The 12,412-nt window shown below is 41.7% G+C and overlaps 1 protein-coding gene across 5 annotated transcripts in view; it reads left to right on the top strand.

The window, feature by feature from the left end:
* Positions 1 to 12,412, top strand: part of MTUS2 (microtubule associated scaffold protein 2) — a 558,867-nt gene that overhangs the window by 366,383 nt on the left and 180,072 nt on the right. For all 5 annotated transcript variants that reach the window (XM_046663636.1, XM_046663639.1, XM_046663638.1 and 2 more), the window contains one exon: positions 4,861 to 5,022. In XM_046663636.1, the coding sequence (XP_046519592.1) occupies positions 4,861 to 5,022 (162 nt within the window). The remainder of the gene's footprint in view (positions 1 to 4,860; positions 5,023 to 12,412) is intronic.

Below are 12,412 nucleotides of genomic sequence, written 5' to 3'. Positions count from 1 at the left end.
GTTTTATACAGAGTATGCCCTCAGGAGACAGAACAACACTGGGACAGACTGGTTGGGATCAGCCGTAGGCACAGTGTAGGCATATAGGACAGGGAATAAGAATAATGACTGCATGAGAAAAGAACACCAGGAGTCCCTCAGGGGAGAGGTGAGACCTGAATCACAATTTGAGGAACTTGTTCCAACCAGGGGATCGAGGAAAAAAAACTTATGTATGAGATTTTTTTTCATTGAGATATAATTCAAATACCATAAATTTACCCTTTAAAGTCTACAGTCCAGAAGTTTTTAGTGTTTTCATAAGGTTATGCACCATCAAATTCCAGAACATTTTCATTACCCCAGAAAGAAAGTGCTTACCCATTAGAAGTCACTCCTCATTCCCTTTCCCCCAGCCCCTAACAACCACTAATCTGCTTTTCCCTTTATGGATTTGCCCATTCTGGACATTTCATATAAATGGAATCATACAATAAGTGGCCTTTTGTACCTAGCTTCCTTCATTTAGCATAGTGTTTTCAAGATTCGTCCATGTTGTACCTTGTATCAATAATTCATTCCTTCTTAGGACTGAATAATATTCCATTATATGGATATACCGTATTTTGTTTACCTATTCATCAGTTGATGGACATTTGGGTTTTTCCCATTTTTTGACTCTTATGAATAATGGTACTATGAACATTTTTGTACAGGCTCTCATGTAGACATATGTTTCCAAGTCTCTTGGGCATAAACCTGAGAGTAGAGCCACTGGGTCATATGATAACTGTATGTTTAACATTTTGAGGAACTGGCAAACTGTTTTCCAAAGCAGCTGCACCATATTATAATTCCATCAGCAATGTATGAAGATTCCAGTTTTTCCACATCTCCACCAACACTTATTATTGTCTGTAATTTTTGTTACACCCATCCTAGTGAGTTTAAAGTGGTATCTCTTGGTTTTGATTTGCATTTCCCTAATAGCTAGTGATGTTGGCCATCTTTTCATATGCCTATTGGACATTTGTATATCTTCTTTGGAGAAATGTGTATTCAAATCCTATGTTCATTTTTAATTGGGTTGTTTGCCTTTTTATTGTTGATTTATAGAAGTTCTTTATATAGTCTATATACTAGACTGTTATCAGATATATGATTTGTAAATATTTTCTCCTATTCTTTGGGTTTTCTTTTCACTCTATTAATAGTGTCTTCTGAAGCACAAATGTTTTTATTTTGATGAAGTCTAATTTATCTATTTTTTTCTTTCATTACTTGTGCTTAAGGTGTCACATCTAAGAAACCATTGCTTAATCCCAAGGTCATCAAGATTTACATCTATGTTTTCTTCTGAGTTTTATCATTTTAGCCCTTGCATTTAGGTCTTTGATCCATTTTAAATTAGTTTTTGCATATGACGTGAGGTAGGGATCCAACTCCATGAGATTTTGCTAGATTCAGTTGATCAACTCAGGATGTTCAAACACTGCGAGGAATGGACTCACGGAGCTGTCCCTGGAGGAAGAAGAAGATTGCTTTCTCCTAGGATTTGGTGCTGAATGAGCCTGTTGTCCTGATGGTTTAAACAGAAAAATGTGTAGCAATTAGGTTTATGTATTGAACTGAACCCAGCCAGATTCTATAACCATGAGGAATATATACAGTGCAAATTCTCACACTCTAATGAAGGATATCTCACTTTCCAAAGAGTAAGTTGATAGTATGATGGTTTGGAAATCTACTAAAGATGGCCTCTATCCAGCAGTGAAGCAGGAGGCTGTCATGCTTTGGTTACTATGATCAGAGGGATACCTTCATACTTTGGTGCTGATAATGTGACAAACCTGGGGAGCACCACTGGCATGGAACAAGGAAAGGAATTAGGGAAAATAAGCTGGCCGCTCACAGAATTAAGGATGGTGTAGGAAAATTTCCTTTGTGGCATGTGATTGTTTACTGAAAATGTTGTCTTTTGTCCTTACCTCATACCCCTCAGCTAACATTTATTAACCCCCGTTCGCCCTGGTCTCTTACATTTCTGCATGTCTACTGAACAGAGATGTTGACAGCCCCAGCCAATAACTGTCAGTATTGCTTTAGCTCAAGATAACCCCACAGATTTTGATCCCCTGTGGAGTAGTGCTGCCCCTTTTTAGAACCACCTATTTTGACATTTATTTTTTCAAGATGTTTATTTTTCTTTATGTCTCCATCATTTAACATAGTGCCTAGAATATAACTGGTGCTCAGCATGTTTGCTGAAATCTGTGCTTGCTCTTCCTTCAATTACGTTGCAGTTGAGAAAAAAGACAATTGTATCCTTCAATGGATACAACTTTTTAAAAATTGGCTTGCGTTAGCTCTTTTAATTCTCCCAACACCTGTGTGAGGTTGCTTATCATTATCCCCATAACAAATTAAGAAACTGAGGTGCAGAGCGGTGGGGGTAGAGGCCGTGGCATCCACACCCTGCTTGTCTCACTCGCAAGTCTGCACCACTTATCATCTGGCTCATTCACGTCGGAGCAGATGAGGGTTGGTTGGGAATGAGATGACTGAACTAGACACATGGACCACTTCCGCTGGCTGAATCCTCCAGAACATTTTTCTGGCTCACACAAGCACAGTCTATTTATTTCCAGTTGTTTCTTTCATCTTATCAAGTGATGGTTTAATGCTGTCTGCATTGTTGCAAAGTACCAGAGCGTTTATAGAATTCAGCAGCCATTTCCAAATTCAGAGTACTTCTCATTTACTGAATAATATGTCCTTAATGACTGGCCACCTTAAGCTGGTTTTCAAAAAATGGTACTGTTTACTGCCAACTGTATCCCACAATAATGGACAAAAATAAAGTTTTATTTTATTATTTTATTTTTTGGTAATTCAAGACCTGTCTCTGTGGGGAGTACATAGCTTCCTTGACACTTCGTACTTCAAGCGACTGAATTACTTCCCAGCCGGGAAGGCGGCCAAATCTCTAAACTGACATGTTCACTGAATAATAAATTTCATGTGCGAGAATGATGCCAGGCACAAGAGGATTTGATAAAAGGGCATTTGAACCCTACCAAGGATATAAAACATTTCCCTTCATAAGAAACTTGAATAAATTGTTCAATAGAAGACTGTGTGAGAAGTTTTGTGCTCATTTCAGCTTCTACTACACATTTCGGTGAATAGATTATTCTGGCAGTATGGCAGCAGTAGGCTAAACATTAGATAATTCCATGTGAAATGTTTCTACTGGCTGAGCCCCTCTGCCCTGCGCCCCATTTGAAATGTCCTATAGACCTCTGGAGATTCTCTGAGCTCCAGGCTTGGACTGGTGAGCCTACTCCGTGATCCTGAAGCTGACTGACTCACTGCTTTATAAACGCATGGTGTCCCTTTCCTGACTAGGTTTGGATCAAACAGGTGCTTGTTCTTCTATCTGACATTCAGGATCTGACAGCGCAGATCCTTTGGGTGGAGTTTGCATGGATCAGATGCATTCTCCTAGCACTGCTGAGACCTATTTAAAAACTTGCGCAGCACCATACAAGACTACTAGGGCATAGGTTCTGTGTTCGGAAATAGCACATTCATTGTTTTTCCTTCCTGAATACAGTTTTCTTTAGAAACAATACTAATCTCACCAATTTTAAATAGATTTTCAGGTCTTCAAAAGGAGAAAAGCAACAATCTCTTACTCCAAGTGGTTGAATAAAACTCTTGGATGTTTTGAACACTAAAGCCATTTTAATAATGTTATCATTTTTATGCAGGCCCTATCTAAATAGGGTGTTATGACTATGCCTTTAAAATGATGAAAACAGAAAATTTAATCTTTCCCTAAAATTCTGTGTACGTCTTGCAGCTGTCATTGCTTATTTTTCACAGTACATGGTCACATTCCTAACTGGATAGTTTTATTCCAAACAAGCAGTAATCTCAGTATAGTCAGGCTCCCTAATTTAATAGATTAGGCCTCGCAGCTGTACTCAGAGGTGTATTTAGAAGATATATCCTTTAACAGGGAATAGATGGTGGTATCATTGTCTTGAAGAGATTACAAATGTATAAACCACAGTAGGCTTGGAAAGACCTGGGAGAAAAATTTGGGCCACAACCACTTTGCGCTTTTAAACCTGACACACATCCCAGTGTGCCATATCTTCAGTGTCAGAGCGGTCGATTATAAACAAGCTGTCCTATAGACAGAGTCTGCTTCTATATTGAATGGCAAGCTGAAATTATCAATAACTGTCTTCTGCCTTTAATTCAGGGTCTTCTCAGTTTGGTGAGGCCTCAGGTTTTCAAAGAAAAAGCTTGCATGAATTTCTAAGAGATTCTCTGTCTCCATGCTCCCCACCCCTCTACCTTCTTCCCAAGCCTCTTATTCTAAAAGTAAAATTAGCTAGGTTTCAGGGGGTTCTGAATCAACTTCTTGGACTATTGGTACATGTATGTATTCTTATTCTCCCTTCTCCTGGGTCACTCACACTGTTTTTTAAACAAGGGTTGCTCATTCTCTGTGAGTTATCAAGTAAATGTTTATCATATACCTATACAGTTACGCATCCACATAAGCAAAACGTGTGTGTGTGACTGTGTGCATCTGTGTAAGATCTTCGGAGGAGTGAGGCTGCTTATGGCTCTTGTGGAGCCCCCTGCACAGGGGATTTGAGTGACAGACTTTTCTACAGTGACTAAAGGGAGCTCTTTTCCACATCCATTCCCAGAAGAGTACTTTTCAAGCCACTCCCTGAGAGTCAGGTGAAGTTCTAAAGCAGAGGATGGCATTAGGATTGGTTGACAATTGCAAATGGTGGGGGGCGGGGGTCCATCCATTTTTTATGAAGTTCTAATTAACACACTGTCTGCCTCCCACAGGTTCAACCTTTGGGAATGAAGACCAGCCGGCTCTGAAGGCAGCTCTGCCTTCCAAAGACGCACCCAAGGGGGCCAGCCGGGCAGCCCCTCCAGCATCCTCCAGTGTGACGACACCCCGCAGGAGTTTGCTTCCGGCGCCAAAATCCACATCCACACCCACTGGTAAGACGTTCTGCCTTGGAGAAGCTCCAAAGTGGAGTGCCCTTTCTGCATTAAAATGTCTTTTGAAAGTCCCTGTGTAGATCAGTTATTTAGAAGGAATAATAGATTAGTTTTGAATGGCATTTAAAGTAAATAATAGTGATACCACTATTTTCAAGGCACTTTCATATATTCTTATATTTAAATTCTCACAACTGCCTCTCACTCCTCCCCTGACTGGTGACCTGTTGAATCACAGTTTCGATTGCAAAAAAACAAGAATCAAGTTATTTTAGGCAGATTAGCTTTTGGCTCAGGGAAGCAGGCACTGATGAAATCATTGGAAGGACTGTAGCAGCAAGCTCCAGACTGTGCCTCCAGGATGAGTGTCAGCACCCCATGGGGAACTGCTGCCTCTTCAAAGGTCTGGGAGCTCCATTCCCCTTGCGTGCTCCAGGCTTGTACCACCAAAGCTGGGGTCCAGGGATCAACAGCTACCTCAGAAGGGCTAGCTCCAGAGCCCCACTGCCTGCTAGATCCACACCAGCTAGATGGATGCCCTGTGTTCTGCCCCTCCACACCCATGAAGCTAGTGACCAGACGTGGGCAACTCAACGGATGCAAAAGTGTGACAAGTGAAAGTGCTTGTCAGCAGAAACTGCCAAAGCAGCCCAAGTGGGCCTTGCCCCACTTTCTCCTCCCACATCTCACACAAAGGCGTCTGTTTGCCTGTAGGGATGTCCAAGCATGACATTCTTAGCTTTCCATCTTCTGCACTATAGGAAGGCACACTAAGAGGAAGAGAATGAGTGTTGAGCCCTAATCCACTATAGATGGCTCACCTATATTGGTATTTATTCCTCCATATTTTTCCTCTATGCTCATGTATGGTCACGTGCAGCATGACAATGTTTTGGTCAACAATGGACTGTATATAGGATGGTGGTCCCATAAGATAGTACCATATAGCCTAGGTGTGTAGTAGGCTACACCATCTATGTTTGTGTAAGTACACTCTATCGTGTTCACACAATGACAAAATCACCTAACAACTCGTTTTTCAGAACATGTCCCCATCATTAAGCAACACATGACTGTAATCATATACCAATGTATATTCATATACATGCATATGTGCTTGTATGAATTTCTAAAAATAAGATTACATTATGCCTATTTTTCTGCGTGTTGCTTTCCTTACTCAAAGTATGCCATAGAAATAAATACCTTCAAGTCAGTGATATGGCTCATTCTTTTCAGTGGCTACCTGGTGTGGCTATACCATGATTTATTCAGCCATTTCCCACTGATGGGCATTCACTTTGTAACTAGTATTTGCCACTATAAACAATACTGTGGTAAAAAAAAAAAAAAGAGTTTGAATATCAATAAGATTCATAGCTGCTGCAGTGGATTAATACTCACCAAAATACGTGAATGTTCATGAGAGCATGATGATACAAAAAGCAAGTCACTTTGGAGGATGCTGGGAAACTACCTATTATTTTGAAATCTGGTAAGGAAAGCACTGAATAAAACATTTTAGCTCCTTCTCCTATTCAGTCTGTACCTCAAGATAGCCGAATAGTTAATGAGGGGAAGTTTCTCTTTATAAAAATATTCTAGCTAATAAATAAAATATGATAGACATCACCTTTTTCCCAGCTTCTACTGAATCAGTGGATGAAGGCAGTCATGATCAATTGAAAGAGACAACCAGACATTAGGAACTGTACTGATGGAAATATATACAACGTTATAAGTGAATTAGTCTTGGGGGGCAAAAATGAATCTGTTCTAGCCTCTAGATTTAACTACTAATTTACTGGAAATACAAAGGACAGAGAAGCATATTAAATAACACCATGAGAGCAGAATCAGCAAACCAAGACTCTGGAAGACTCTGTAGGACAAACCAGCTGATCTACTCAACAATAGCAGCAACAACAAGGTTGCAAAAGTCAAAAGGCAAACAAACAAACAATTTGGGGGGAGAAAAGGAGATGGAGGGGGACCTGTAGATTATCAAGGACTTAGACATATCAGCCAATTGCAAAGTATGGATCTTATTTTGGAATTTAATTCAAACACACACACCAAAAAAAAAAAGATTTGGAAGATAACTGAGGAAATGGGAACATTGGTTATTAGATGATGTTAAGGAGCTACTGTTAATATTTTGAGCATGATGGTAGTATTTGTGTTTTTTAAAAAGTCATATTTTAGAAATTCATTTATATGAAATGGTGTGCTATCTGGGATTTGCTTCAAAATAACCCAGGATGGTGGCAAGCACAGTTGATGTGTTATAGAACAGGAAACAACATAGGCCACACATTGCTTGTTGTTGGAGCTGGGTATTGGAACACATTAAGTTAACTAGATTAGTCTCTCTGCTTTAGTGTGTGTTTAAAGTGGTACATAATAACATGGTAAAATGTGTCAAGATAGTGGCTGTTTTTGTGGAGGTAGAGTTAAGTGGAAATAAGGTATTTCAGGTGTGGAGAAGAGAGGGAAAAGCAAGCAAAAGTGTTTAAGACCATAAAAATTTCATTATTTTCCCAAGTATTTCTGCTACATAGGGAATTTTTGAAAGCTATGCAATTTTGATAGCAAGAATTCTCTTCCAGTTTGTTACTTCATAAAACACTTTAACATAGTCTAATTTGATCCTCACAAAATGCTGAGAGGTAGGCAGGGAAAGTATTGTTTTACAGATGGGGAAACCAAGACTCAGAGGTGAAATGACTTGTCCAGGGTCATGTGGTGGCATCAGGAAGCAAATATATATTGTGTGTGTTTCCAGCGCTTTTTCAATAAAATGATTATAAATATCCAGCTGGGGAGTATCAGAATTCTCTGTGGGCTACAGTGTGTCTGTTACCATCAGATTTCATGTGCATGAACTGGGGAGGGTGGTAAACAAAATGGTGCCCAAGATTTCTTGCCTCAGACTAGGCCCTTCTGAGATCACCTGGTTAGGAGTTCACCTGGTGTTGCCATGACCTCTGTGTGGTCTTTCCTTGGCTGAGCATACCCCACACACAGTCTGCAGGTATTCCTTAAAAGTCTAAATAATGCCCAAAGAGAAGTAAGAGGCTTTCCCTAGAAACTGAGATTGTACGTGTGTGAAAACATTCATCCAGCCCTCCCGCAGTGGGAACACGTATGTTATTTTCTCCAGAGGCGAAGTTTGTCTGTGCTTGCTTGTTCCTTCTTATGATGAACTATCATTTTGTTTATTGAAAACTCAAGTAAACACCCCTTCAAGCTGTCCTACAAAGCATCTAGTAGATCTACTGGACTTGTTTTTCTAGATAAAAATTTTATGATGGTAATAATTACTTCCTCTCCCATTCCAGACCAAAGCACGTTGTGTAGTTGCTCTTCCTTCACTAATTCAGTGGCCAGGTCACTGAGTGCGCTGGGGGATGGAATGTTCTGGAGAAGATAGATGAATGAGACACAGTTTGTTTCCCCAAAGGATTCACAGGCTGATGGTCAAGAAGCACAACGAAATAATCATTGAAAAGTTGATAAGTGTTATAATAAGCTACTTATTATACAGCCTAATCTGTGTAGCGCCTGGTGAGGAATGGCTGGAGGTTCCTCACTTAGGCGACTGGGTGGCTAATACTGCCCTGACTAATAGACTGGAGGCCAAAGGAGGACAAGTTTAGAGGAAAGATGATAAATTTAGTTTTGGATGAGATGATTTGGAGGTGCTTGGGAAGCACCCAGATAACAATATCCAGTAAGCAGCTGGAAATAAGAAGCCTGGCGCTCTAAGGAAAGTTTTGGCTTGGAGATTTAGATTTGGGAGTCGGTAGCTTATAGTCACTGCTCTGGGCATTGAAGCTACGAGTGTGTGAGTTGCTGTGGAAGGATGTAGAGCATGCACAGGAAGAAAGGTCCAAGAGCAGACCCCTGGTAACACCAAATGGAGGTGCTGACAGAGGGGCCCATCTGAGGAAACAGGGCCTTCAGAGCACAGAGGGGTGAAGGGCAGCTGAGGAAGTGGAAGCCATGGGTGCAGATGGTTCTTTGTTGAAATGGAAAGACAAAGGGAAGGAAAACAGGCTGGTCACTTGAAGGGGAAGCGCAAAGGAAGTTCTTGTTGTTTAGGATGAGTGAAACTTAACCTTCCTGTTTAGAAGCATCAAGAAAAGAAGGAGGGGGTAAAGGTGAGAAAAGCTGATAGGGGTTGGCTGAGGTCTGCTAGGTGGTGGGGTGGCACTGGGGAGGGAGGTCGGGCCTGGTCTTGGAAAGAAGCGCACCTTCTCTTTGAGACCAGAGGAAATGATTGAGCCTACATTGCCTACGTCGCCAGCTGGTTCATTACTGACGATGTCAGAAGAGCAGTGCGGCCTAATCCGTAATCAAGGAGTAGCGTCTACACCTGGTCTCAGTATTTCAGATGCTGCTTTTTAAGAGGAGAGGATAAAATACTGCAAAAAAAAGCCCCATTGGTTCTTTGGCCTAATGGTTAGTTTGCATCAGTGCTTCTAAATAAATGCAGGTAGAATGTGGGGATGGGGAGGGGGAGGAGAGGGCAAGGTGCCAGTTTTTTAAAAAACAAATATGTTTTCCTATTTGTGTATAGTAAATTAAAGTACCCCACCCCCTTTTTTTCCTACTGCATAGCTGTAGAAGGTTTTGGTATGGGGTCCGTGATGCTTGTCTAACTCGAGGACTGAGCAGTAATTGAAGCATATAATATAAACCTTTTAGTTTTTGCATAAATGAGCCTAAATAGCCTTTCCCAGCAAAGCACAAGTGTGGACTAAAGGACAGGGGTGGGAAATGCATTCCACTCCTGGCCAGGAGTCTGGGTGGGCGCCTGTCCCAGCTCCATGCGTCCAGCCATTTGACCTGGGGCAAATCAGCAGTTAGGGAATCTTTTTTTATATTTCTCATTGGTTAAAAAAAAAACTGGGAGGATTATAGTACATACTCCATGGGATTGTTTTCAGAATTAAAATAAAAGAAAGGTCGTAGAACAGAGGAGGTATTTAATAAATGCTGTTTGAATCTAAATCCTTTAGATAAAAGAGGCCTGTACATTTTCAAAGCTAGGAGAGAAGAAAAACTCAGTGAATAGCCCCTGAAACGCTGTTCTGGGCCTTTCTCTAAGTGACTCTTTTGCCACCTTTCTCCATAATTATTTAATATTTACTTCTGATGTTAAAAAAAATTCAGCTGAGTAAATATGAAGATCTAATTGGCTTTATTAAACGATTCATGAACGGGCAGCATCCCACCTAGCAACTTCTTAGAAGGGCACTCGGAGGGGTTGCACAAAATGGAAGGTTTTTATAGGCAGGAGGGTGGAGCGAGGGAGCTATTAGCAAAAGAAAAGAAAGGATTGCGGGGACAGGACCATCAAGGGTTTTATCAGGCAGATTGTTGCCTCTTTTTCCTCTGGGGGATGGGGGGGCGCCTCCAGGGCAGGTTACCTTACTGGTGCTTGACCGGAAAAGTCCAGACTGGTCGATTCAGATTACGTTTCTGGGAGAGCTGGAAACTGCAGTTAGCTCAGCGATTGAGTCTAGTTTGGTGTCATGGCCTTTAGCACAAGTGATGCCATTTGGGGCCTGTGGTTTTCTTTTTAACCCTGGTTAAAATGTAGCTAAATTTTCCGCCATGTTTCCTTCAGGCTGGGAGTTTCCTGAAAACCCATAACATCCTGGTGGCCCTTTCTTGCAAATCTACGTGCTGGGGAACATTCTTATCGCGCATGATCCACCCTGTCCCCTCCCCACACACCCCATTCTTTTCTCTTCTCCATCCTCTGGTTAACATCTGTTTTTCCTGCTGGTCTTGACCTAAATGTTGCCTCTTCAGGGACCTTCCCCTTCATGGCTGTCATCAGAGTAAGATAAGATATTTAGTAAGTAAATACTGAGTAAATATTAATTAATCGCCAACAATAGTTCCTGACACAAAGCAGGCTCTCAGTGAATACCTGTCGAATGAATGAAAGTTATAACTTCCTAATAATTGGGGGCATATGTCACTCTGAGTGCTCAGAAAGTACTCGTGACTTGGGGCAGGTGGTTATATAATGAAGCAACAAGACAAACCAGTTCTTTAAGATAGGTGCTGCCCTTTCCCTCCTCTCCTAGAACAGGCTCCAGCAGACACCCCAAGAACCCCACCTGACTGCCCTGAGGTCAGCTTCTTAGGTATTGATGGCAAATGACAGAAGCCTCACCAGGTAGAAAGAGCCGCCAGCTGACCCCATCACATCTCTTCCTCCTCTCTCCTCCCCAGTTTCCTCTCTCTGTTATTGTTAAGTCTGCCAGCCCTGCTCTGTTAGTCCCAGGCTCCTCCTCCAGGGTCTGTGGTCAGGGCCCCAGCTGCTGGAGGTCTGGACAGTGGACAGAGTTCCTGAGTCTTAGACCAAGTCTGCTCAGACACTTACTTCAACGATGCGCTAAGGCTCTGTATTTGACTTTTCAAAAGACATAAAATTTCTTATGCATTTTCCTGTTGTTGGCATAAAGATGAGGTACTAGGGTATTGTAGAACAAGGGTTAACAACCCCCAGTTTACTTGGTGGAGGAGCCCACACTAGTCACGGTGTGGACGCTTGGCTGTGGCCCTGTGAGCCAGTGCAGGCTGGCTGCCTCCCCCCTTTTCCGGATGGCGCCGTGCCCTCTGTTGACCATCCTCCTCGGCCTCAGCCCAGCTGATCTCAGGAGGTGGCTGCGATTGCAGTGCTGCTGGTCTAAGATGCATTTGGTCCATCTTTCCCCATCATCAGGAGAACAAGCTCAATAAGGAGAGGCTGTATGTGTTTTGTTCCTCACCTCAGGTAAGGACAACACATGCAGTGCCTAAAAACCCAGAGAAAGATTAACTGAGTTATCATGGAGAGCATGGATTGGCAAAATAAAGCAAAAATCTCATTTTTAAGATTTCAGTACTTTCTCTTCTAAATTTTATCTAACTCCAACAGCTAAGACTTCCTTGTATCTCAAAATTATTGTTGTTAAAAGGTAACTTTTATTACTGAACTTTAGCCTTGCATTTATTCCATTGGTTTGAATTTCTAATTTAAATGACATCTAGTTTCTAAAACAAAATCAGCTTTCACATTGCCTTGTTCTGTCATGAAGCTAAGTAAAAAGTAGAAGGTAGGGCTGGCCTGGTGGTGTAGTGGTTAGGTTTGCCCACTCCACTTCAGCAGCCTGGGGTTTGCAGGTTCAGATCCTGGGTGTTACCTACACACCACTCATCAAGCCACACTGTGGCGGCATCCCACATAAAATAGAGGAAGATTGGCACAGATGTGACACAAGTGACAATCTTCCTCAAGCGAAAAGAGGAGGACTGGCAACAGATGTTAGCTCAGGGCCAATCTTCCTCACGAAAAAAAAAGAAAAGTAGAAGGTAGGCCTGCAGATTA

Source organism: Equus quagga, chromosome 6, assembly GCF_021613505.1.
Source record: "Equus quagga isolate Etosha38 chromosome 6, UCLA_HA_Equagga_1.0, whole genome shotgun sequence".
In the NCBI taxonomy this organism is placed as follows: Eukaryota; Metazoa; Chordata; class Mammalia; order Perissodactyla; family Equidae; genus Equus; species Equus quagga.
The sequence above is the reverse complement of the archived record's forward strand: the minus strand, read 5'-3'. Positions and strand labels throughout refer to the sequence as shown.